Here is a 27,895-nt window from a genome sequence, read left to right as displayed (position 1 = left end):
GCCTGAACTCCGCTTTGACTCCTAAACCTTAAAGCATCTACTCAGCCAAGCAGATGGAAACCCCACACAATAGTCTGGAGAGTTTCAAAATTTGCCTATGATGGGAGATTAAGAAGTGTTAACAATGATGATGGACTGTAGAAGAGAAATAATTAAAAAGAAAATGGAATCCCAACTGGGTTCTTTCAAAGCCTTTTGCTGCAATGAGTTTATTTCTGCAACAGGAAAAGCAAAGGACTGTCCTGTCAGCTCTTAGCAGTGGAACAAATACTCTGCAGGCCTCATGAAATCATGCCCTCACATGGGGGCAACAAGTTTCAGGAACAACTATCTCCAGCAACAGTTTCAGCCTCATACTAACCTACAGATCACTTACCAGGCCAATGATGGGGATAGGTTCACTTCCAGCAGCCAGGGCTTGAGAGTATCATCAATAAGGACATCAAAACCATACAGCTCTGAAAACACAGCAAACATTGGAAATTTACCTTCCAGCACCTTTAAAAATCCAGGTAAAGTCCAACATTAGTCTCTATCAGGTCACTTCTATCTACATCATGCATGTGAAACCCAGTGAACTCTCTAGGGCTGAATAAACAGCATTCCACAAGCGGGAAGTTTCACTCCCTCAGAATTCAGATTAAATACATTCTGCTTGTGGGGAAAAGAGAGAAGCAGAAAATGAATCTAGGGAATATCATAGAGAAAAAAAAATTCTTTGCCATCCACAAACTTCAGTTCATGCAGAACTTTTTTCCACGTAGAATTTACACAAGCACAGTAGTCCACTCTGCTTGTTTCGTTGGATCCTGGAAACAACAGAACTTCACTCGCCCTTTGCTTTCTAATCCATGTATTTGTTGTTCCATTCAGCTATAGAAAATTATGGCCTTCAACATCAGTTTCTTTCCAATTATTCCTGTATGTTTTTTGCAATATCCTCACAAGAATACAAGGGTGTTCTCTGCAGTTCCATCGACATGGAAAACCTCCCACAGCTCTTTATCTTATTGACAGTTTGCCACTTTGCAGCAAGTCACTATAAAAATATTCTTTCCTTAGCTTCTAAAACGTCTCGCTCCTTCATAACGTATTACATCTGCTAGATGTGTTCTGCTTAACACAGGCCAGACTGAAGCCAGCTTCCCATTCCAAGACTGATTTTACTGCTTCACTCTATACACACGTTCTCTCTAGTTTGGATAGAGTTGCAAGAAGGATGCTACACAAAGACAACTGTAAATCAGAAGTTGGCATTAATGCAATTCTCTCTTCCAACATTAAGAAATACAGTTAATGACCACGAGGGCAACTTATGCACATTTTTTCAAAACACCACAGAACAGGGTATTGGCAGAGAAGAAGGATTTCCATGGAATCAAGCAGTTCCCTAGTGCCTGAAGTGAAAGCTGAAGAATTTCTTTGCTGTGCTGCTTCCCCTGAATTCTGGCCCTGGCCTTTTGTCGCCTGCCTGACGTTCACGCTGGCTCCAGGGAGCTGGACTGCTTGACAAGATCTTCCTAAGCAGACAGCTGTATGAGAGTTCATGGAGCTTATGATGGAAAGTTAATGAGCTGCAGGGGGGACTTGGAAGGCGAGGAAATGGCAGCAGGATTTGTGAGTGTTGCCTGCTCACTCTTCTAGACCCTGTAGCCAGACAGTGAGCGGGAAGCAAAACAACAGAGAGTTAAGGAGTTGGTTCACTCCAAAGAAATGAGGCTGAATCTACATTTGGCTCTCTTGCTCCCCAGACTGGGAAGGTTGCACTGTAGGAAAAAGGAGGAGGTTGGGATTATAAGAGTAAACATTAACAAAGCATTTCAACCAAGAGAAACCTCTGGTGCTTTTAATATGTTATTTCAAAAGACAATCCCAGATTTAGTGAAGACCTGCAACTCTTACTGCACAGCAAACTCCAGTGGACAGGAATCTCATGCCCAGGGCAGAGAAGCAATGAGTGGGCCTGTGGCAGCTGCCAGGCTGCAGCCTCCCAAGCCCAGTCAGGAAGCAGAGCATTTTGTTTTGACTAGCTTCTGCTTCTTTTGCTGCTGGCCATTCCCCCCTTTCTGACCCTCAGAGGACCTCTGCTAATAATTTGGCTCCTCTGTATTTGTCATCCTCCCACACTTATCTCCCTCTTCCAAACCACTTGCTCTATAAGCCTCCCTCTTTCCCACCCCAGTAGTCCTAATTGCTCACTTACTCCATGCACTTTTACAAATACATATTGGATACCTCTTGACCTTGGCTGGTCCTGACCACGTTGCTAGTGCTCCATTCCCTTGTGACTGCGTTGTTTATTAGGAAGGTAGGTTCTTCAGGGCATCCCTCTCCACTCAATTCCATTGCTAAACACAGGTACCTAATACCACCCACAACGCCTTATGGTTTTCTGCAATACTCCACCACCACTCCACAATGGCCCAAGTCTCCCCTGTATCCTAAATCATATCTTCAGCACCTAGACAGATGTCTCCGCTACCTCAGAGCATCAGCAGTTATGCATTATCCATGTTCTGGCAACTGAATCAAGCCCCGCGGGTTCCCATACAAGGCATAGCATAAAAAGTTCTCAAGTCTGACTTGGATACTACAGCACAAGAAGAAGATTAATTACCTGTGTTTTCAATTACCCTAATAATCTTTCCTTGGCCCTCCTCCACACGTGGAAAATGCACTACCTAGATTAAACACAGAAGTAGCATCCTCCTACTATAAAACTCCATTGCCATTTGTACAAAATAAAATAAAGAAAAAAAATCATGAAAATCAAGGTTATGTGTAGGCAGAACAAAAATGTAGAATCACATGAGCATAGCAAAGACCAGAAGTATACCATCTGCAATTACCAGCTTCAGCAAGACTGCTACTTCCCTTTGTAGAGAGGATGAAGAAAACAGAGTGGGCAAAACAGAAACGTGTGCCTCAGGCTGCAGCAACAGTAGGTGTACAACAACCCATCTTGCACCACTATTGTTATTAACAGGAGAACAGAAGAAACTAAGATAGCAAGTTTCTACTGTGCCTTCCCTTGCTCCCCTTCTCTTGCTACTGTGACCCACAAAAATACGTTTCACCCCTGCAGTTTGCTAAGGAGATTGAAATTATATCAGGAGGTATTGGCTATTGCCAAGACTCAGCAGGAACAGCCTCTATCCTCCCACTCCCATAAAGACAAGTCACTGCTGACAGAGCTTCACAATCCTCCCAAGAGAAGTGTTAGTGTTAGACTAAAGTCTAACAGCAACAGCTCAGCCAGAGATTTTTATTTATTTTAAACCAATGTCATTATTTAAGAATAAGAGGAAGATTTGAGACGTTGTCTCAAGCTTCTTGGTTCTAATAAATTACCTTGTGTTCCAAGTTTGGCTTATAGTCCTGTAAGAGACTGCAATGGAAATCCTTTTTAGAAAATATTCCCAAAGAATCTGCTATTCTCCATAAATCTAGCAACTAACTCACAAGAAATAGCGTATAGTGCAAACAATGTTTCCATGATTTTGCATAGAATAAGCTCAATTGCTAGAAGGTCACTGTAATTTTAGTCTTTGTTCTCAGCTTGTCCACTAGGGAAAAAGCAGCAGCTTTATTGCAGAGGAGGTTTTCTGCAATTGAATGGAGGCAACCTGAGGTTATGAATTGACACATACACACTGAAAAAAGTTGCACACTATGCAACTTTTCTGCTTTTGCGACAAAAACAGACCGTCTCATTTTGAGCAAGAAACTCTTAAGTGCAAGGAACTACACCTGTGCCACTGGAATTCCAGTCTTCCTTTTTTCCATCCTACTTGAGGCTTCAGAAACTGCTAAGTATTTTGTAAATGAGTTAATGGACTCACAGAGATTGCTTTACCTAGTGATGGTACAGTACCTGCTTCAACTGTACATCTTAACAGCTACAGTGCCATAAAAAGTCTGCATGTTGGGACCTATCACCACCAGGTCCTCAAGCACTCCTGTTACTCTACAAGAGGCCAGCATAACAGTTGAGGCTTTGGTAAGCAAAAGGTCGCGGTGTCTCACACCAAGTGATAGTAGAGCGAAGCCTCTCTTCTGGACAGTGTTCTGGGGAAAGTATTGGTGCAGGAATTTGCCTTGCATGCCAAATAATACAGGTTCTTTAACTCCCTTCTTCAGAGGACTTTCTTTTAACAAAGGTAGGCTTTATCTCAGTGTTAACACTAGAAGAAAGGATCCAACAAGAGGGGAAACAACTATACCACATCTTGGTGTTCTTTTCTGCTTCACATAAGATACAGACAGAACCTGCTAGTCTGTCGTATTAGCTTGTCTAAAGGTGCAATTACCTCACTTAGAGACAGTTTCTCCATGACAGGTGATTACAGAACGTTCATCGGTTATGAAAAGGTTTTGCAACCTTTCTTCCTTCTACTGATGCCTGAAGGACATAGTCACATTTCCAATAAAATCCTGAAGTCTTCAAAAGTGAATTAATTTGAGGGTGCCTACACAAACCACTACTTTGTTTGGTGAAGAAAAGACCACAGTTGGGCTCATTATTTATACCAAGGCAGAATCAGAATCATCCTTCCACTCTGGGGTCAGAAAAGCTAAAAAGGCAATCTTCACAGTTAAAAAAACAAAGAACACAAGTCTTGGTGCAAACTGGGCTGCCTTTATAGTGCTAATCTTACAGGGTAAATAAATTATCCCCCATGAAGAATGTTTTTCAACTCAGTATGTGAAATCATAGTCAGTGAAGAGGTTAGCACTCCAATAATCACCTCATGACACCACTTAAGTTCCCTTATGTCACTGAGGAATGGAAGAGTTGATATGTTACTTCCTATTCTTCAACAAATTTGAGTGGCCAAGTTAGGAAAAGGTAGTAGCAGGTAGATCAAAATAAAGACAACTGACTCCATAGATACCTGAAGTGAAGAAAAAAACAGAGCATATTTCCTGACTTTACTAACACAGGTTCTTCTGATTTCCAACTTCAGACTCCAAACTCCATTAACCTTAGCCCCAGCAACGCAGGAGACCTCACTTCCATATTCTTTGCTATCTGCAGAAGACCTTAATGTCACTGCAAAAACCAATGACAGTAAAAGATGGAATGAGAGCATAGTGTTGATTCAGACTTCAGTAACAAGTCCACTGATCATGAAAAGTTGACAGTGCTGGTCATTTCTTTATTACTGTTTTTGGAAGAGTTCATTCCTCCTACTTCTGATACAGTGCCCTAAGAAAAGAGGTTAAAGAAACTGGTGCTAGCAAGCTGAGAACAGTTTCCTAAATGAACCAAAAACTCCTGCGGCAGCATGGATTCTGACTTTCAGCTGAGCTCTGGGTGCTAAATCCATCAGTTAGGTACCATTTAGGGCTATGAAGTGACAAGTAAGGAAAACAGTGCAGGGATAGAGACTAGCTCCTATGGGAGCTATCACTAGAAGACCTATCCCACAAACTCTTCTTCCTGTTCACATTCAGCTGATTGTTTCAGTCAAATCTGAAGATATACATATATTAACAAAAACTACCTTGGCACGTTACAATCATCAGGAGACCTGTTCAGAAAGGTACAGCACTTCTGAGTCTGATGGGAGCCAGAAGACTCAGAGGACAATCTTATTCAGATTCACGCTGGCATCTTTACACACCAGTTTTAGAGCACAGACTGACAGTAAGGAGCTAAATTGAATGGATTAAGCTTTGCAAAAAAGATTAAGTGTGGGTAACACTTGTTCTGCTATTAGTTTGACATATCTTATTCTGGTTTCATAGATAAAAACGTGTGTGGTATATGTAAGGCTGGCCTAAGTCTCCAAGCAGGGACTCTCCTATAATCATGTCAAACAAGTCAGTGCAGAAAACCCTTAATCACACATTTTTTGTATCCTTCAAAATTCTTTATGGAGCAGGCCAACACTGCTCAATACTACAAAAGACTACCATTATCCCAAACAGGTCAACTGCTACTACTAGGAAAATTAAGTGTTCACAAAGAGCAGTAATGTAGATGGTTGAAGACTGGTGATTAGATACAAATTAAGACTTTTTAAGTGTTTAGCTCCAGGTCAACACCACACAAGTAGTACAATAGTTTATCTGCTCTATACCGTTTTCATATAGATTAGTAGCATAAGCCTGGCCAATTTCACCCTTAAGACAAAGAAGCAGCTAAGCTGGATGCTCAATAATGCCTTGGTGGGATCAAGAAACATGCATATTATCCTAGCTTGCCCTGCCTTCTTGATTAAAGAGCTCAGTGGTGTCATCGTTGGGTTGGCTAGAGCAGGGAGAGAAACAGATGACTTAATGTATTACTTCTCCAGGCTCATGTTTCAGTGAGTACACAAAGTGGTACTACACCAGATGCTGGCATAAATAAATGCTGCACCCAGTTGCCTTCATTCCATCTACCACTAAACAATCGTATGGAGAGAGTTTTCAGACTGTCTGAAAGCAGTCCTCACTGCCTTTTCCAGCCCACCCAGAAGTGCCTACTCCAGGAGAGAACAATGCAGTCTTTGGTCAGCTTTTTTTTTTTGCACCTCCTGTTCACACCAAGATGTCACGTTTTTCAAAATCCAGCTTCTCTTAAAGAAGGCTCTAGCAGCAATCAACAACTCAACTGGTGACCAGTTTTAGGATGATGCACTGACTCAGAGTGCTGCAGCATGCCCTCCTCTGGAACTACTGGTTAAGTATATTTACTTGCAGCTTAATTTTAAATGAGGAATTATTGGCTAATCAAAGGGAAAAAAATAAAGACCTGAGTTCACATTGCTATTATCAATGCACGAACAAGCTTGCAGCAAAAGCACATGGTACTTACACTTTGTGATGCGCTTCCGAAGAACAAAGCTACTGAGCATCACAAGTCCTTTGAGACTCAATTACTACTAAAATGCAGTAAACAGCTAACATTGCATAACCAAAAGGGGACTCACTACAATCTTTCCACAAATTTTCAGCAGTACCACACTTTAACATTAGAAAAAGAATCATTCTGACCTACCACTCTCACTTTCTAGGCAAGCATGGGTAGCTGGAACCATACAGACAGTCTCACCAGTCTTGTTTTAGAACATGAAGAAGCCATGTAATGGAGTCTCTTCCCTCAAATCTAAAAGAAATGTATACTACGTAAAAAAAGTTTACTTGGGAAAGGAATGAAGCACAATGACAGATCTAAACTGTTAGAGAAATAAAGTTGACAGTCTAATCTAAACAACTTAAGTATTTCTGATTTAATTTTTAGTAAGAAGGTGGTAATTGTGCTATAGTCCTATCTCCCACAACAGCATTATAAAGACTACAACAGAACACACATTAAGTTACCCATGTTTTTCTATAACCTTTTCAAATAAAAGCTATTTCAAAAAAAAAAAAAGAAACATGTTTCAGAAGCCTGAGATATTCTGTAAGTGATCAATCTCTCTCAGGACACACATGCAGCTTCATTGTTCACAGCCTAGAATGAAGAAAAAGGCTCCTGGGAGCCTCTGCATGCTGCCTTCAAATCTTCATTCCCAGTTTTCTTCCTCATGTTAACAGCTATGAGCTCAGCCATTCTGACTGGAAAAATTGCCTTCTTTATTTTTTGTTTTGCAACAGGGTTAAAAGTGGCATCAGAACAGGACAAAGGGATGAAGAAGGAGCCATCCTGCATGACGAGGGCAGTTCAAAACCTTGGGATAAGGACCACCACTTCATTGTGGGGGAAGGTGGCAAAAAGCACAGAGCTCTGGGAATGCCTCAGGCTCCCTAGGGAAGCAGTATGGCTCCTGCTTAAGCTCTCTTTCCTGGGAAGCTCTTAATTTATGTTTACACTGAAACAAATGGAACAAAACAGTTTATTTGTGGGGGAGCATCTGAGAGGGTGGTTAGTGCAGCCCTGGGGAGGCAGCAGGAAGTGGGATAACCTCAGAGCCAGGCCCAGCAGAAAGTACATGAGGAACATTAGTTTCCACATACGCAGCTCAGTGGAATCTAGAGACACAATAGAGAGGAAAATGGGAGAATGAAAAAAGAGGCAGTTAAGAGGGACTTTTTTTGTTTTTGTTTTTAATCCAGTTGTTGATATTTCTGGAGTAGCTGCTAAACTATTACTTCACTAAACAGCTCATCTAACTCAAGCCCCCATGTACACTACAGTTCTCCAACTTCGAACAAAGGCAGAGTCACCGAGGAGAAGCTAAGGACTGAGAGGTAGCTGATTTGGCAGGTAACTGATCAGCCATGGGCCCTCCTTGGTACTTGACCATGACTCATCAGCCCAGGGAATCCAAAGAGGACAGCAGCTATGTTAGTGTAGCAGGCTGTACGGCTATAAACACCCAAGTGCAACGCAAAGACCACGCAAATTGATTTACCTGTCACAGCTAGTTTAAACAGAAGTCCCAACACCCAAACACGGAATAGCCTAAGCTAAGCTTGGTCTTTGGTTTAAGCACTGACCGAAACACATTCTAGACTCTTTTCCCCTGCCCCAAGACTCCTCCCTTGTGCGTGCTTCCACGTGAGCGGAGGGCAGCTAAGAGCAGGAGGAGGCCTCTTTAGGGAAGGCTGGGAAGCAGCCACTGGAAAGCAGGAGAAGGCACACTCTGGTACCAGCCGCTGCTTTCTGGACCCCTTCCCAGCATCTGCTGCCAGCGAGTTCTCAAATCCCTTTGCCAGCACATAGCTCTGCATCCAGCTTCTGCCAGAAATAAGCTTTGACGCCGCCATGCGGTTCTCTCACACAAGTACAAGCCCAAGAGGCATTACCACCACTGTCATTCCAGGAACTGCATTACACATTTCTTCCTTAACCCTCAGACCCACATAGGGCTCTAATTCAGAACTACATTGAGCCATCTTGCCCACAGTATGAAATGTTCTGAAGGGACATTTCATTATTCACAGCCAACCTTTGCAAGGACACTAGTGGGTCAGTTACTTCGACCTTCCAGCACTTCTCCAGTTCCCTTTCAAGTCCCTTTTCATCATCCCCTTTTCTAGCACAGGACTCTAATGAATGATGCTGGCACAGGGGCAATTGTGATTCAACATCCTCCAACCTCAGAAGCCTATACTGAGAAAAACACAGAATCAGGCTTCCTTGCAATAGGAAATGCAAGTCTCCCTGTAGCACTGGAAAGATGGAAGTTTCAAACAGAACTCAAGAGCCAGTCAACAAACACGTCCCTAGTTCCTTACCAAAGCAGCTGCCACGATGTGAAAGAAAAGTCTTACAAGCTGTAGCAATGGCCAGTTCAGCAGAAACTACAGTCTTGATAATCAGGTCTTCCACATTGGCCATCAGTGCTGCAAGGAGGGGAGGGTGGGGGGAAAAAAAAAAGTAGATTGTGAAGCAGCACACAATATCTAGAAAAGCATGAGTATATGTATATGGACAGATACCTTTGTGAATCAAAGCACATGAGAGCCTATGGATGATAAAGCAATGTTTGTTTGGAAATCCATGCAAGCAGGAACATGTACATGCATAAATATCCTACTGCAAAAGTGCTCGCAAATGAGTATGATAAGAAAATAAGTACAGTGCAAGTAAGCAGAAACATGTGGCAAGCACATCAGCACAAGTCAGCTGGAGTCTGATCACCACCCACTCAGAGTATTAGGAAGGATTAAACAAGAGCGTGCTAGTGAGGTGAGCCCTTAATCTACAAGGTACAAGCCACAGCTACTGAAGTACAAAATTTTTTTCTTGTGGACTTCCATGATATAACTGTTCTGTGATGTTGCACCTTCCTCTAAAGCAGCTGTTCCCAAACCATGATTTACAAATTATTTCAAAATGATATAATTGGTGATATCTTCCTGTCCTGCTGACCTACAGATAATCTCCAGTTTCAGTAAGGAAGCTCTCTCTGGCTCCTGTATAAACCCCTAAACAGAGCTCAGGAACAAGAAGCTGAGACATGCAGCAAAAGGCAAGAAAAGACGCACATTAGATATAGACCTGGATCCCACACTGGGCTTGGGATGAGTCATGCAATAGAAAGAACAACACACTTAGTTTCTGTTTTCAAGGACAAGCAATAGAAAAGTGAGAGGAAGAGGGAGTGAGTAAACACTGGAGCCATAGTATGAAAAATTAGTAAGGATGATAGCGTAGCCTCTCCCACCCCTCAAAGGCAACACAAGCAAACACACCAAAACCTCAGCAAACCCACGCAAACCTTTGGTAATCCCTGTCCCAGAGAACATCTAGTACAAACCACTTAACTAGGGAGTTCGATTTAGGCATACAATTACTATTTTTCATGTTCAGCCGATGACATGCAGGGGCCTGAATAATTACAAAGGATCATGCAAGCAAATTCAGATGCGAACTTCTGTGCCAGAGGAAGACTAAGTGGAAGCAACACAACATGGGAACGTCTAAGTGCACATAAACATCCCAGAGCACAAAAAACTCGCCAGTCCAGACGGGGCCAGCACTTTCCAGCCAGCATTCTGCCTCCATGTGACCAGAACCAGATGCATCAGAGAAAGGTGCAAGAAGCCTTGTGACAGACAGTTACAGGGCAACCTCCTTACATTGCTCAGCAGTTTACCTATGAGCGCACGTCTTATACTTGAGGGGTAAGGGAACAGGATTTATCAATATTAATAGCTATATCTACAGAGCTGACTAAAAACGTATGGCACAAGTAATTGGCCAGCCATGCATACACATGATGGGGAAACATCTACTTCCACCTGAAAGCCAGATTCAAACCCCTTCCTCCGTCATTTACGTGTTCCCTGGCAACAATTGCAGGATGGGCTCAGCTGCTATCAGTAGTGTAACTGACAGCTCAGTATCACAGGTAATTTATCCCTTAAAGGATATACCTGGATTCTGCTCTGCATATGCATTTACTCCCAGCAGACCTGGCAAAGGTGGGGAAGAGGGAGCAATTTTGTATGAAACACAGACTGAAATGAAAACACTCAGCAAAAACCTGAGCCATGGAAAGATGACACCACATCCAAGAGTCATTCAAACTGGCACAGTTCTCCAGAGGTTGGTCACTCATCAGACTGAACAGGCCATGGGAGCAGTAGAGGGAGGGAAGCTTTTAGAAGGAATGGGATGACCTTAAGAAACGGGAAATGTAGGTAAAAATATTAAGAAACACACCCCGAGAAAAATTCGGAATATTATTTGCAAAAGGGAAGGGGATAGGCCTTATCTCTGGGGATAGGACTCATCTCTGAGGATAGAGAATAAGTGCACAGCTCTAGAGAGTACGCTGTAAGGAACAATGCTTCCCTCCACCCTGCTCTGATGCTAAATGGGACTCACTGTGACTCTTCCCTGACTTCTTAGGATTCACACTAGTGGGATGATTAAAATCCAATAAAGGAATAAAACAACATGATCTCTACTGACCTGCAGTGTCTCTCCCCTCCTGTTTTAAGTACCTCAGCATTGCACTCATGCTCCACTTGTTTCCATAATCCTCTACTTCAGGATCATCACAGCTAAAAGAAGCAAAAGAAGCAAGTTTACACCAAGTCTTATCTTTTACAAGTCTTATCCCTGAGGGCTGGTAGCAACTTCAGACCAAGTTAGGTGAATTAACCCAGCCTCTAGAGACGAAGTTCCACTTTCCAGCCAAGTACCTGACATAATCTCCACTCTTCTTGTTGACACTGTAGTTGGTCAGATGCATAAACTGGTTTTTAATGTTCTTGGATGCCTGGTCATACCTCACAGTTGCAAACCTGTAAAGAGGGATAAAGATTTATAGTGTTTCTGGAATGAGCGACATCCTTGCTAAATATGACCTACTACATGGACTGTTTGACTACAACAGCTAGGGAAAGGATGCATGGAACGCGACTTCAAATGCAACCACTTCTCACAAAAATACAGTTCAGGGCCACATTCTGACACATTTAGTCTCTTTTCAGTGTTTTAAAGCAGGGGGCTCCATTTGTTCTCTTGGGAGTTTCTGTGGCCTAACAGTATACACTTCACACTAGGCACATTTTTTTCCTGACTGCTTAGATTTATGGTCCTCAGGCATTTTGGCCAGACAGGCCATTTAAGTTTTTGACAGTGTCACAGGCCCTTCAATTTCACAATAGGACCTACCATGAATATGTAAGATCCACTGGTGCTTGGAAAAGCACCCACATATAGAGCAGTCTTGCTATATATGCGTACCACAGTCCATATTCCCCGAAGTCTTTTACAAGCACAGTTCGGTTCTTGTGTACTCCGCAGATGCCTTAGGAAAGGCTGAATGTGGGAACAGATTTCTATCGCTGACAACTGTACAGCCTACAACCGTCAATCCCCTTTCTCAAGAAGCATTCAGGAAACCAGGCAGAACCTGCAGGCCAGACCAATTTGTCCAATGAGACAGCATCTGCTCCAGGGCGTTGTCATTCTCAGGGACAGTGCAACCCTTCTGTATCACAAAGATGTCATCTAACTTGTGGAGGAGGAAAGGACAAAGGGACTGCAGGGAAGACAGCAATCAGGAGCAAGCCACTGCTACAAGCTCACCTGTCTCTGTTTGAACCCTGTTACAGCCAACAATGCCACAGTTAGATTAGACTGTTTATTATGGCAACATCAGCGGTGAATTTCTGATTAAAAGGTGTTAATTAGCTGTACTGCAACCTAGTGCTCCATCAACACTCCCTAAGCCATAAATTGCCATCAAAGATGTTTGCATTGAAATGAATCAAAGAACTGATCCAACTGAAAAATAGCCCAGATTTGGGTTTGTAAGGAGTTGGAGGGATTTCTTTAATTTTTTTTTATTTTCTTTTTTTGCTTTTATGTTGGGAGTAAGGAGGCAGAGGGAAGAGTGTGTGAGATAGAAAAACGTGAAAGAAGAAGGAAAAAGGCAGACCAGCACCCGGATCCTGTCTACTGTACAGCTACAAAGAAAGTTGTAATTTCATAAGTAATTGTTTTCAGTGGCCACATAGACTTAAAACTATCCATATTCTTTCTTCAACTACCCACCTTCATTCTACCTGCACAATACTGACACAAGAGAGAAGAGCATCTGCCACTGCAGACATGCCATCTAAAAACAGTCTTTTTGTGCTCAGCTGTTTAACGAATCAAATCAGTTTTTTGCACAGGTACAGAAACGCTTGTGGTAGCAGAATACAATGGACAGCACGAGCCCCTGAATGAGCACAGGAATAAGGCAAAAAATTGCATTGAAGAAATGTAAACAATAATCTTATCAAAAACATACCTCCTTAGGAAGAGGTTAAAAGAATGCTGAAATAACAAGTTTCTGGGGGAAAGAAAAAACCTTTCCACATCCCACTGCTAGGACAGTTGCACATGCTACCCCTCTGTCATATATAGTTCATATTATATAGCCAGAAGGGAACGGATCACATACCTGTGTCAGGAAAGGAAAAGGTCAACAGGAAAAGGGGAACAGCAGCCAGGAAGAGTGCAGGACTGTTTCTTCCGATAGCCACACCTGTTTGAAGCGTTTAAAATTGTATCTTGTGCAAAAGTTACGTTCTAAACTTGGAGTTGTATGATCAGCCTTTGTCAGTGTAAGGACATACTGCAGCTGAAAGCTCATCACCTGCTCACTTCCATGTTCGGGCCACTCTCCTTGGTCTGCTCCACAAATTGGGTAGACACAGGCAAGTCAGATCAGTTCATGGATCTGACTGAACAGCCACTTGAGTAAGTAGAGAAGGCTGCCAATTAACTTCAATCAGACACAGGTGCACCCTCTTCTGCATGTGACAAAGGAGGGTGTTAGGATGCACAGTCAGGACAGAGAGTAGTGCCTCCATTTTAGGAGGAGGCCACAAAATCATCTTAAAAAAGCAAGCATTAAGCAGAGGATAATACCATTTGTGGTCATATTTGCAAAATCCTACAAGACAAGGACCTGACTTCAAGTTAAGTGCAAGGTAATCATTGTTATTCTGCATGTAATCAGTTCTCTTTTCAAGATACATTTTACACCTCAGATTTTGGAGAACAATAAGTAAAACGAAAGATCAAGCACAGAATCCATGTCATCTGATTTGCAGAAATACCAGTGTGAGCCATTGCTAGCCACCACAGCCTGTAACAGCAGACATGTTCTAGTGGGAAAAAAAAAGCCAACCAAAAACAAATCCAGCTTCTTCATTCTGACCATTCTCCTATACCACAGTAGGTTAAGATGTCAATGTAGGATCATTCACAAGAAGAGCAAATTTGATGAACCCTCAAAGCAGGAAAAAGGAGACAGCAATCAAGAAAAATACAGGAGAGGAGGAGGGAGGGAAATCCAGAGAATCCAGCTGTGCAATGAACCTGGCATATACAAAATAAAAACACAACCCCTTTCACTTTAATAAAGTCATCTCTCTTCATCCTTCCCTTATTTTCTACAGTTCAGAAGATGCTGGACTATACAAGGACATCCAACAACAAGTTACACACAAACAAAAAAAAATAAATCCTCCTTTAGAAAGAACTGCCAAATATCCCATTTCTCAGTGAAACTGAATCCACTAATGCCCTCATTTGGTAGCCATTTTGAGAAATCTCTCTCCCCACAGGAACAATACCAGCAAATCCACACCAAATTAAAATTAAAAATAAATACACAGGTGGGAGCAGGAAAAAAACCTCCATGATGTAACTGAGTGCCGAGGTTAAAAAAGTGAACATGATCTTGCACCAGATTTTTCTGAGCTTTAACTATACATGAAGTTAGAGCAGTTGGCAACAGAAAGGAGTTTGGAAGTTTGAATCCCCTTTCCAAATATTTCCACAGCTTAAAATATTTGCATTTCTTTTCAGTTTAACTGCAAGTTTCCTGGATTTAGCTCTTTGCTTTGAAAGCAATGACAACAGCTCCATCACGTATTTTGTTCTTAATTATGACTTAATCTCCACCTTAACAATCACTTATTAGCAGCATACTGTAAGCTTTTAGTTGATAATATGCTTTTAACCAGATTCTAGAAGACACTGAGCATAAGTAGCAAGCTGTATCAGAAAGTCAAGGCTCCCTCAATACTTTGAAGAGGAGAACAATTAGGTTCACCACACTCATCAATTTAATTTTGGTTGTTCTTGTTGCTAATTATGCACATAATCAGAAATATGAGACTATCAACCCCTGGCAGATATAAATGATACTTCTAAATAATAGTTCTTTTAACTTTCAAACACTTGCATTAGCTTCCTTCTACAGAGACTATCCCTGTTCGTTAGCTGGTCTGAACTCCATGCCCTAAGAATGATAAGGCTACTATAGGATTTACATTTCCACAGGATTGATTATTCAGAAGGGATTCCAGTGTGTTCAAGAGCTCTCAATACATAAAATTCTCTCTCTCCTAGTAGAATGCTGTCATTTTAAGGCATAATCATGGTTCAGTTCAGTAATGCAGCAAAAAAAAATGTTAAGTGACTCAAGTCTGCTATCAGAAAGACTCCAAGCTTTAAACAACAGAATCAAATGTCAACTTAATACATTCTTCCAGAGCTGCTCTGACAGCCTTACTAGCCTTATCCAAAGTACAAGTCTGCAAATTACAAATGGAAAAGCCAAGTTATTTCTTCAGCCCCTATCAATACTCTCTGGATGTTAGAATGGCAATGGAACATAGGTACGATGCTGGCAATAGCCTACGTCCCTTATATTGTGTTAGCACTTGCTTGCAATGGAAGAGTGTCATTATCACTGAAATACCAGTTATGATTACCTTTAGTACTCTCTGGTTCCATGGCTTTTCATACCATACATCACAGCATCTTCCTTCCATTGCAGTAAAAAAGCTATTCACCTACCGCACTTGGTCTCTCCAGGAAACACGAGACTTGCACACTACAGAATGCCTTGCTTCAACAAAAACATAGAAATTATTTTTACATACAATAAGGTCATGGCAGCAGGCTATGACTGGAAAGTAGGAAAAGTTCAATGTTTGTAAGATCACCTAGTAAATTCTTCTGAGATCATAACAAACTCGTGATAACTCTTTCAGTCTTTTAAAGGATTATCAAGTTCCTGGCCACATCATTAAAAAGCGTAAGTAACCTTTAATTGATCCAAAGCATAGAACATTTATCAACAAAAAGATAAGGGCCAAGATCCTAAGAACAGTTTAAAAACTATATGGGAAGGTGGCACAGAAAACAAAGGGCAAACCTGATGTTTTCCCTGTTACACAATTTACCATGAGCACATGCTGCAACTTTCTGTACAAGCTATTTTCCTAAGCACTAAAGGCTTCATGCCCAGGTATCTCATATTGCTATAGTCCAGCCAAATAGTGATGAAGGCACAAATAACTGAGGCCAGGTCATCATCCGCCAGGATAAGGCCGTTTCCTAGCCAAAGTATTACTCGTGGATGCTGCTATGTGGGAGCCTGCAATCAGCCAGGAATCGAAGAGCACTCCTAAATTACAGGCCAGCCTGTCCGAATGGGGAGGCAAATCTTCAGCCAACGGAAACTATTTTACCAAGTGAAAATCTTCAGAAATGCCATCTTGTGTTCACTAACACCACCTTCTTGCTCTGTCTCAACCAACTCTTATTTTCACTGCTGTGAACCGGCCCTGTCCAAGCTATGGGCTACACAGAATGCTTTGCAACACGGAAACCCAACACACTTGATATTGTTGTGTATTGCTGGTAGTTGAGTTGGTGTGACATGAACAGTTCAACCACTAAACTCACACTGCTTTGAGTTCTTACAATTTTCATGTAAGGCTTCTAAAAAAAAACTAACAACCAACCCTCTCTCCACCCCCTTTTTTTAAACAAAATTAAGGACACCTACTAGCATGATATAAGAGATTAGATTCCAAAAGCTTCTAGATACAAGCATTCCGGTAGAGCTTCTATCTCAAAAATACACCTGGAAACAAGGAAGATGAAACTGAGGTTGACTGTGCACTCTTCAGTTTCCACTCAAACTACTACCAGTGGTACAGCCTCCAAGGCAGAAGTAACGGCGAACCGATTGTGAACAGCCCCGGCAGCCTCCATCCCTTTCACTGCAGCTTCTCTTTCCTCAGGACAGCGTTAGATACCCTTTATTTCTGAATTTAAAACCTAGAAGAGGAAATGGCACTCATACATTCAGCAGTTGTGACACACCTGCCTACATCTCAGCTGAAAGTCACAAAGGCACATCCAGCTCAAGCCAAAGGCAAAAACTAGTTCCCTTTAACCAGCAACTGCACTCTGCAACAGAGCTCACCTTCAACAAGAATAAATTTGCCTTCCCTCTGGCTGCACTTTCTGTTGGATCACAGAGGGAGGAAGAGCAACGAAAAGCAAGCAGTTGGATGGCAGGAGTGGCAGCAGGTAGCCTAGCCACCAGGAACAGAAAATTCAAAGGAGAATTTCTTGCTAATTCCTTCAGACTCCAGAAGGACCCACAGCCTCTAGACTAACAGTAAGTCACCCAGAGGCATCCCAGCCCTCTGCCTCCCTGTTGTGTTACACTTCCCCTGTTAAAAGTCACTTTTCAATAGAGACACTACTGTCCTCTCTCCCCACCTTGTAAGACCACCATCAATAGGCCACCTACTCCACAAATGACGTGAAGCACTTCTGCCTCTTGACCTGGCACAAAACACAAAACACATCATAGAGCCTGCACTTATCTCGAGAAATCCCCAAATCCACCATACCACCCCAAATTTTGATTTGCCCCTAACCCACACCCCTACATTGCTTTAACATAACCTACCCTTTTACTGTCACACATTCGCTACCCAAGAGGTCACCCGCTGCTCTTTGCCTTATTCCCAGTGCTACTTTGGGAAACAAACTGACCACAAGGTAAAGTTTATCATATGCAAGTCATTTTGCAAATACGTAAACTGGATCATTAAATATTTACATAAGATGTTACATGGTTTTGCATAAAACTTGGCAGCTCTGGAATGCTTATTTGAGACATCTAACCAGGGCCTGGGAAAGGAAGAAGAGAAGAGAAAAGACCTGAGAGTGGGAAGAAGGAAAGAATAGTTAATCCTTTTCTCTCAAACAAGTGCTACAGAAAAAGCACACATTACGATAGTCTTTTCCATGACTGCACATAGGGTTCCTGCCTAAATGTCCTGGAAATAACTAACGTAGCGTTTCTATAAGCACGCTCCTCACATTTTTTGCTCGGAGTCACTTTTCTCAATCCCTCTTCCCTTCCCTCTGCTCCTCATGCGTTAGTCTTTGGCTTCCCTGTTAGTCTACTGGCTGCCACTTTGTTCGGGGAACTAAGGCCACATAGAAAGTTATTTGCACCACTCATTTCTCTTTATGGTTTTCATGAACTGCTGCTAAAGTCAGGACTAAAAGAAACAAGATGCCCTGAGGGAACTGTTCAACAGACTAGAACTGGTAGAAGAGAACCACAGATGCTTCCATTTTAAACAGTATCAAGGTCTGGATTCCAAAATGTCACCTGGGAGTTGCCTTGCAGTACAGGTCAAAAAATAAATACACGAGTATGTAGGGACCATCACACTCTCCCCTGTTGTCAACAGAGATTTTTTTATTTTTCCAGCATCTGATATGTCAGTTAGCAGAAGCTTAGGAATAGAAGCCAAAGTTTGTAGGGGAATTACAAAACACAAAAAGGACTTTTGGTGACATACCTACTATGGCCGAATGTCCTGTAACCAAAGGTAGATAAAATTATTCATGCAGTTTTACTGTTAAAGAACAAGATTTGGGAGCAGTTCTACCAGATGCCTGCAGGGAAAGAAAAACACACTACGCGAGTATTTTTTTTTGTTGTGGTATTTTTTTGTGTTGTTGTGGTTTTGTTTTTTTGTTTGTTTGTTTTAAATCTTTTCATAACCACTTTGAGTTTCCATCATATGCACTGCCCCTAGCAGGATATGGACAGACACAGGTTGTCTAGAGAGGTTGTGGAGTCTCTGTCCATGGAGATACTCAAGGGCACCTGGGCATGGTTCGGGGCAGCCAGTTCTGAGTGACCCTACTTAAGCAGGAGATTTGGACTAGATGACTTCCAGAGGTCTCTTCCAACCTCAACTATTCTGTGATTTTGTGAACTCCTACCGTTTCCCATAGTTTCTAGTTTCTTATATATATATTTATTACACATATATATCAATACATATTTTAGTATATATAATCACTTTATATATATGCATATAAAGATATGTATGTACATGTGGTAATATAAATTTTATATATTACATATATTTCTGTACGCTTTATTCATATAAATAAATATACATCATACACACTCTACTGTGTAAGAGACAGTAACAGCCTGAGGTCCAACTACTCAGTTTTACACCAGCAAATTCAAGGTAAAAAACACAGTCTAAAAGGAGATAACTGGTGCCTGCATAGGTAAGTTTCTATTAAGAAAACTATATGTACATAGGTAGATCAATCTTTCCCCTCGGTGATTCAAGCCCTGTTCATCTCAATAAAAGAAAGGAAACAGCAGAACCCCTCCTGGCTGGCTGCACTATCCACCGGTGCAAAGTCCAGTGGGGATGCGTAGTGAAACACACTGCTCCTTAGCTCCTGGGCGAGCTGATGTCTACTGAAGTGGCTGCTGTTTGATCCCAGGTGTCCACACAGAAATAAGTTGCATTCCCTAAGAAGCAGAGGCCTGCCAGGCAGGGGTTACTGCAAGGGGGGACTGGGCTGCTGCAGCAGGCTCTGGCCTAAGCGCAGGCTGTGAGGTAATGTGAATTCCTTGGCTCGCAGCAAACACCTGAATTCTTTGGAAACCACAGGAATCCAGCACAGAAAAGGTAAATATCCCAGCGGAGCCAGTGCTAATTAGGAAGCCAGGCTACCGAAGGAGGGGCACTGTGTGGAGGAGCAGGGTGAGCTCAGGCAGCAGAAGGCAGCCGGTGGCAGCGCTGGGAAGCCCGTCTGCCCCCTCCACCATTACTGGCAGTCTCGTGTTGCTCTGGAAAGTTTCCCCCCAGCTGCTGCTCCTTGGGCCCTTTGCAAGAACATTTGGTTTTTAGCTCAGTGTTACTTTTTTTTTTTTTTTTAATTTAAATCTATTTTTCAACTTCAGTGTAAATCAGACTAACAAATTCCTGCTGGACTAGGACTCTTCCAGCCACTCAGGCTCAGAAATAAGGCTGCCTAAATCTGGTAATTTAGGCAAGAAGTAAGCTGTGGAGAAGTATCCCAAAAAACAAGGAGACATTTCACTATGTGTCAAGTCTCCATTACATCTGGAGGCACCAAGCAAAACAGACCTCCAGACCCCTTTCTGTCCCACTGGGAGATGCACAGGAAGAGGGAAAGTCAGATGGGAAAGAGGAGCATCCCTAGATGGCAAAACGAGGAAGGCTGTCACAAACAGCATGGGCTATTCCTGGCCCCGTGTCCTCTTCAACTGTACTTCAAATACCAGTTAGGCTCATTCTCGTCATCCCAGGCTGCCCCTCCAAAAAAAAAAAAAAAAAAAATCAGCATAATGCATCAGTTCAATAGTTGCCATAAGAGCTGCCTTGGGTCTTCCACTTGCTAATGCCCACATAACTAGTCACTGTGACATGGAGAAGGCTGAGGTACATAATGACTATTTTGCCTAAGTCTTTGCCGACAAGAGCTCCAGCACATGGCCCGGACCCCAGAAGGCAAAGGCAGGGACTGTAAGAATGATGAACTGCCCAGTGTAGGAGAAAATCAGGTTCAAGACCATCTAAGGATCCTGAAGGTGCAAAAATCCATGGGACTTGATGAGATACATCCATGGGTATGGATATTCTATCACATATTTTAGAAGTCTCAAATAGAACAACACATTTTTAACATGAGATCAAATGATTGAGACTAACATGGGTAAGCTTGTCAAGACTACCTCATTCTAGAATATATGCTTCATGCGGTCAATCCAAACCTACAGCTTCAATACAGAAGTACCAGCTAGAGGTCTCCAGGCTGCAAGTCACGGATGGTCAATGTAGATGATTAAATACAGATATTTAGCAACTTGGTGCCTGAAAGGACAATTACCAGATGCATGCAAGCATGCTTCATCTACCTATTTTTGTTTGTTTGGCACTTCCCAAGTTCTACTCAATACCCTTTTGAAGAATAAAGGAAAAAAAGCTTTATGGTCAACATCTGCCTGAAAAGTTGCACTGAAGAACGTCAACCAGGACAAATCAGACAGCTATTCAGTATTTCTAGCACAAATCAACCAGCAATAGCTGAAGGCTTTGTTACATACCTCTGTGTATATACCCTTCAGACCTCCTTCAAAGGAAACTTTTTCTTCACTTTTCCACATGGAAAATGAAATATAAGTCACACAGGCTTGATCCATAATCCCTTTCTTCTCCTCAGCATTGAGGCCTCAAATTCCTGTCTAGATCACGTCATGACAAGTCTAGCTGTCCCAAGAGAAACCAGGCCTAAGGAAGTATCTAGTCAAACATCAGATCACAAACGTGTATAGTAACAAGTCTGTCCCTTTGCAAGATCATTACATCTTATGGTTTCCTGATAACACTCCTTTTCTGGTAGAGGTTCCAGCTTTACTGAAGCAGTCAGGTTCTTCTTGTATTTGGAATACACAAACCATAAGACTGGAGGAAAACATTACCTTTCAGACAGGCTAAAAGAAGAAAATAGAAGAAAAAAGTCCCTGACTACACTTCAGGGACTACCTATGCTTTCAGAAAGCAACCTCTGTACATGGAAATCACCACATAGTATCGCAATTACTAGCGAAGGTCCGTAGAATAGATTCCTTTGTTCTGCTGGTGGGTTTCCCCTTAGATTGCTCCAATACTTTCTTTTATTCCAGGCTCCTATGTTACCTCTCAGTTCTCTGCTACAAATTGCTTCCACACTTAAGCACTGTTTCTCCTAAATAAAGAACAGAAACCAGCTTCCTCTCCCAAAGGTTAAGGCATTTCCCCCTGCCCCACACAAGTTTTGTCCCAGCTTTAAACCAAAGTGTTACAGCATGTGAAGCAATAAAGGAGTCTCTCCCAGCACTTAACACCGCAGCATTAAATGGAAGGCCAGGGAGCTAAACAAGAAGCCAGAATCCAGTAGCTCCGGGATCCTTACCTTTCCAGCTGTGAATTTGGAAATCCAAAGTATGGGAAAATTCCAAATCACTAAAACTAAAGACCATTAGTGCCATCTGCAGGCCATACAGAACATCCCACCTCAAGTTTTCTGTCACCTCTACTCGCACTTGAGCGTTGTGTTCCAAAGCAAGTTTGCCAACACTTGCTGCACAAATATAACTCTGCAGCCACAGACAAAGGGAAAAGTTTAAGAGTAATTAAGAATATTGCTCATAAATTTATACCTACCATGAGAAAACATTTAACTACAGGTCTTGTTGCAAGCCTTTAGCAGTAAGTTTGAGCACTACTCAGCTGAAGTTACTGAATTTCAGCTACTCACTGAGTAACAGAACTAGGACTATCCTTGGAACAGAGAAAACACATCTTGCTGATCCCTCTACATCAGTCCCACAGCTGTGCAGCTGACATCATCATGTATCTAGTGCTACAGTTCATCTCCATATACTAGCTACCTCCAACAAAGAACCGTGAGATAGGATGAAATTTAAAGGAAAGGGTAACTATTTACCACATGCTATTAGTAATATCAGTGTCCTGTGCATACAGGACATATTTGTCATGTATATGGACACGATGTGATCTAGATTAGACTCCATGTGCTTAAGCTATAATCAAAACATAGTAAGGATTTTAGAAAACTGAAAAGTAGTATTATTGCTTCATGGAATCTTACCAAGATAGAGTCCAGAATTCTTGAGACTGATGCTTCTGGATGCATAACCAGAAAGAAAATTTAAGTTCTTTGCTCAGGATTGACTACAACGCTGTTTCAAGCTCTAAAGCTGAATATTCTGAACCTCAACAGAACAAAGAAATTCAGTCAGCCAGCATCCAGGTTATCAGGTAAGGATACCAGCTCACAAACTCAAAAAGTTACATTTTAAGCCTCCAGTACAAGACGTATGTCAGAACTATTAAAATGGTCTGAAAAAAATACAGTGTATAAGGAGCAGCTGAGGAGACAAAGATTGTTCAGCCGACAGATGAGAAGGCTAGGAATGGATCTGACTGCTGTGTTCAACTACTTAATGCATGGCTATAAAGACAGAGTCAAGTTCTTCCCAAATGAGCATAGCAAAAGGACAAGATGCAACAGTCCAACTGCAAGGAGGGAAGTTCTGATTAGATAAAATTAAAAAAAAGACAGATTTACAGTGAGAAAGATCAAATACTGGAACGGGTTGCCAAAAAAGACTAAGAAAATTCCATTCCTGAAAGATATTCTAACCTTTATGGTATAAAGCCACAGAGTACCTATTTGAACCTGAAGATGGCCTTGTCTTGAGAAGGAAGCTGACTATATAAACCTCCATACTTCCCTTGCTATCTAAATAGTTTGATGATTCAACCTTAATATATGCTGTCTGACCAGTATATTTCAATCAGAGGAAGATACTGGCTTCCTTCCTGATTTCCTTTCCTAGACCTCTGATAGGAACAGAGTAGTTAAAAAATCAAACACCTACACCCCCACCACACATACACAAACACACACCAACAGTGGAGTAGCAAATTTGCCTTCAAGAGACAAAAATGCTACATATCGTGGAACTGGAACACTTGCTTCCTTAACAGAGCAGAAAATTTGTCTCAGATTTTTGTTGTTGTTGTTGTTGTTTTTTATTTATCCAGAAGCATACCTATTTGTTACAACAAGATCAGCAGAACTAACTTTAAGACATTGGTTATGATGCAACTCCTAGTTCGGTGGTCTACTATAGATTGCTAAGACTTTCTGAAAACAGGCAGTGCACATATTCAACACTGGATTATCTTCGAGATGATTTTGTTCACCCCTCTTCACTCCCCAGTAACATCCAATATTAGCAATTAACAATTCCCAAAAGAGAAAACTTGCGTGCCAGATACGTTTAAGACTCCTTTTCCAAACCGATGACAGTTGTCACATTTTTCACTGACCAAAATGAGCCACCTGTTCCAGTCCCCATTTAGGGAAGCAACCTGTTCACAGCATCGTTGCAGGCAAAGGCACATCGCAACAAGCCTGAAGGGAATCTGTTCATCAATTAAAAGGAGGAGTATATTACTTATGGGATCATCATTAACACATCTTTTTGGATTCAGTATCTGCTTCAGATAAAAATATGCTGGATTCAGTACATGCCTCGGTCAGAGCTATGCAGGCTCAAACCCTAGAGTTATTGAGTTATTCTTTCTGGCTCTATGAGGTGGACTTTGAACAGATTTAACAGTGCTCAGGACTGTTGCAGAAGACAGCCCTATGATGCTCTCATCTTAAACAGTTAAGTTTATGGTCTGAGCTGGAGCTAGCAAGGATTTCATTCTCTTCACTTGGAATTTTGGAGGGGTGATTGTTTTAAATTTATTAGTTGCTCAGCTATTTAGCTAAACTTCTGTGATGAAAGAGAGACGGGTATTTTTGGCAGATAAATGTTCCTCCTGGGAATCTTAAGTATCTTTCATAACTTAAATGCAAAAGAAAATTGACATCTTGCAGGATAAGAACAGTGAACCAACTGAGCTTCTTTACTTGATAATGCAGAAAATACAAACGCTGACCTAAAATTTAAAAGACAAGTTGAAGGTATTAAGACAGAAGATACCAACAACAGGTCTCTGTTTTTGCCTTTATGATTAAATGGAAACTGAGAAAGTTTAGATTCCCTTTCACCCAGGCTGAAAGGATTGAGAAGAGGTATCAAGGCACCAACAGTTCACAATGGTTTTAAGAACCTGACCTTTACAACAAACATCCCATTAACGGTATGTGGCCATTCGACTCTTAAAAGTTGAATTTTTTTTATTACTTCCCTTTGTAATAAAGTCCCTCACTAAAGACCTTATAAACTGATAGGACAATGCATAATGAAATATCATCTACAAAAACTCTGTGGAGCTCCAGAAGTGTCGTTTCCTTCCCATTTGCTACCATCTCAGAAGTACAAAGGCAATCCAAGACTTCTCTTGACCACTGAGTGCATATACACTAAGGAAGAAAAAAAAACTCCCCTACCTGGCCAGCCCTTCCTCGTAGAGATAGATGACAAGCGGATCATAGGATGTAACCAGAACATACAGGCGCACATCAAATTTGAAATCTGAAATACAGTTGTCAAGAGTCAGTACTGCAAGTATCTTTCAGATATCATATCCAACTGAGGAAATTCAACAGACCCTCTGAACATTGGGAAGAATAAACCATTACCTGCTGCTGCCATACAGTGCTTGAAGCTTTCCCAGTTAAAAAGCTTCCTGATTGCAACGAATTTTCTATTTACTTTTTTTTTTTTGAGAACTACTGCAAGATAGACCACTTGATTATTCAGCTAAATTCCTACAAGAGTTGTTGAGCTAGAAACAAGAAAGAATGTGCAAGCAGGAAGCAATTTCTAAGCACACTCACCATCTATTAGCAGGGGGTTGCTGATGTAACGAGAGACCAGGATGTTGTCTTCTAGCACAATCTGGTTTGGCTACAGAAGGACAGAGAATCCAGGAGTGAGAAAACCAGGAGGCTCAAGGAGTAACAAGATGACTAGATCAAGCCTACTATTTTTCCAGCTTTCACCTCCCAACACCACTCTGTACCAGTAATTATGTCAGGGGTGGGGGGGGGGGGTGGGGGGGGAACATGACCAAAAAAAAATATCACCAGTCAGTCACAATACACTTAAGGTAATTAGATCCTGACCAGAAGCTTGGGAATGATTGCATTTCCAAAAAACGCCCACTGAATTTTCCAGTCAAGTGTTCCTTAGAGTGAAATACAGGTTTAACAGACACATGGCTAAATAATATAAAATAGGCAAGAGAGAAAAATCTGAAAGTGACTGTCATTGTTTGTTTCCTGAGTGTTTAACCAGACACATGGAGGAGGGATTTTCTGGAAGCCACTGGAAGGAGTATGTAACTACAGTTGGTGAGGAAGTCACAAGTGAAGAAAATTAATACTCATGAATTAATGGATCTATGGCTAGACCCAGAGCTGGTACCCAACCCTTTTGCCTACATGAATAAATATCTTCTACTGAGGATCAGTTCACAGCGGGGGCTAAGGTACGAGAAAACCACTCTTGTTGCACAGAACAGAAAGCTCTATCAAATAAAAATTGGATTTACAAATTACATACAAAATGTGATTACAAATACACATTGCAAAGTCATGGGACCTGCTGAAAAAGCTTCTACTTCTTTGCTGTATCCAAGTCCTCCTTCTTGTAACCAGTTTTAACTACTCATGCAAACGGTTTCTCGCAAAACATTTTCCAGCCTCCAGCTTGCAAAAGAGCCAGAAGAACCCCATCATCCTGAATTTATTCAATTTTACATGTATTCAGCCTTATCAGCGTCACAAGCAGGAAATCTAGGCATATAGAGTACATATGTACAACATGAGAGAACAAGCTCAACTTCCCTCAGCATATCACCAAAATGACAGCTTCTTTTACAGCGGACCAGATAAACCGAAGAGCTTTTTTTGCCTTTAAAAAAAAAAAAATTGTGATGAAATTTTGGGAGACACTCCCTTAACAGAATCACACTGAAGGACACTGAAGTCTTTGGGCCAAACTAGCTAAAATGTTTCTGAAACATATGTACACAAAGGGAGAGTGGTCCCAGAAGGGTCTTTTCCCCAGTTCATGGCCAACTGCCATATAAGCCTAAACTCGTTCCTCTCTTTCAAGCAGAGAAAAAGCTGAGTGCAGCTCTGGAAATACTTACTTCATACACTTGGCGAATTGCTCCCTTATTTTATGGGAAAGAATCCAGGTAGAGAACAGATGAGACAGCACGACCCCTTCAGCGCAGGGGAGGCTAAAAGGGTTTGAGTGAGTGAAAACAAAGTGACTCACCAGTCAGTTTTGCTGCTGAGAATACTTATTGGAATATCCTCATGTGTTTTGGCTCCTGCCCAGATATATTTGTTACCTATGACAAGCTAACTCCCTGCAAAGCCCCCAGAATGGCAACAAAACACTGTAACCAGCATATTGAATTCAAAGAATCATTCCTATTACTCAATAAAGGCACACTAGCATTTAGATTACAAAATTCTACGACTGACACACATCTTACTGTGTCACATAGTTTCATTTTATCTAGTCTTTTACAGGGGTGACAGGGAGAAAAGGACACTGTGTGAGGACTGTTTACGCTGCCCAGGGCAAACAACCAAGGAGAGTTCTGGGAATCATCCCAAGGCCAGCCTACTGTCAGCCGCAAGGAGAGCATGAAGTAGCACAGATTCCCGAACCGTCTCAGGGAGTACGAACTTGTACCTAGTGAGCCAAGACTTGAAAGTACCATATAGATTGCAAGATACACACAGCATATAAAGAAAGAGCTTAGTTTTGGTTACTCAGTATAAGCCAGGGCAGACTTTGCCAGCTGCTCAGGACTGTTAAACCGCTCACCAATGTACTGTTGAAATCCAGAGCACGGCCATTGTCTGCTTAGATGTTTGCATGCACCTCGCCCGGAAACTTGCATAGCTTTGCAGACCATGTTACTGAAAAGCAGCCTTTTTGATGAACACTTACATTATTTATCAGGTAGACACCTCGACCCCTGGAAGAGGCCACGGGCTTCACTATCCATGGGCCCCTGTCCTTAGAATAGGTATCTGGTTAAAAAAAAACACCACCACAAGTCTGAAACATCTTTAGTTTCGCTTATTTACAGAGGAGCAAGAACATTGCCTACAGTAAAGCCCTAGAGTACCCCAGTAAGAGATCAAGGCCTACTTTTTGATGTCCAATTTTACCCCTCAGGACGCACTGCAATCATTACAGTTCCTCCTGCTGCTTTGATATATTCTTTTCTCTGCTCTACACCTCCTTTTGACATTTCTCTCGTCAGTATGCCCAGATATTAGTTA

The 27,895-nt window shown here is 41.8% G+C and overlaps 1 protein-coding gene across 3 annotated transcripts in view; it reads right to left on the bottom strand.

The window, feature by feature from the left end:
* The window catches only part of TTLL5 (tubulin tyrosine ligase like 5), a 126,652-nt gene that overhangs the window by 92,868 nt on the left and 5,889 nt on the right, over positions 1 to 27,895 (bottom strand). For 2 of the 3 annotated variants that reach the window (XM_035539403.2, XM_035539404.2), the window contains exons 6-12: positions 27,558 to 27,640; positions 25,421 to 25,490; positions 25,031 to 25,115; positions 11,590 to 11,691; positions 11,357 to 11,448; positions 9,172 to 9,279; positions 377 to 458 (exon numbers count right to left, since the gene is read on the bottom strand). In XM_035539403.2, coding sequence (XP_035395296.1) covers positions 377 to 458; positions 9,172 to 9,279; positions 11,357 to 11,448; positions 11,590 to 11,691; positions 25,031 to 25,115; positions 25,421 to 25,490; positions 27,558 to 27,640 — 622 coding nt within the window. The remainder of the gene's footprint in view (positions 1 to 376; positions 459 to 9,171; positions 9,280 to 11,356; positions 11,449 to 11,589; positions 11,692 to 25,030; positions 25,116 to 25,420; positions 25,491 to 27,557; positions 27,641 to 27,895) is intronic. The other variant, XM_035539405.2, reaches the window with a different exon arrangement.

Source organism: Cygnus atratus, chromosome 5, assembly GCF_013377495.2.
Source record: "Cygnus atratus isolate AKBS03 ecotype Queensland, Australia chromosome 5, CAtr_DNAZoo_HiC_assembly, whole genome shotgun sequence".
NCBI lineage: Eukaryota > Metazoa > Chordata > Aves > Anseriformes > Anatidae > Cygnus > Cygnus atratus.
Note: the sequence above shows the minus strand (reverse complement) of the source record. Positions and strands in the feature narration are given on the sequence as shown.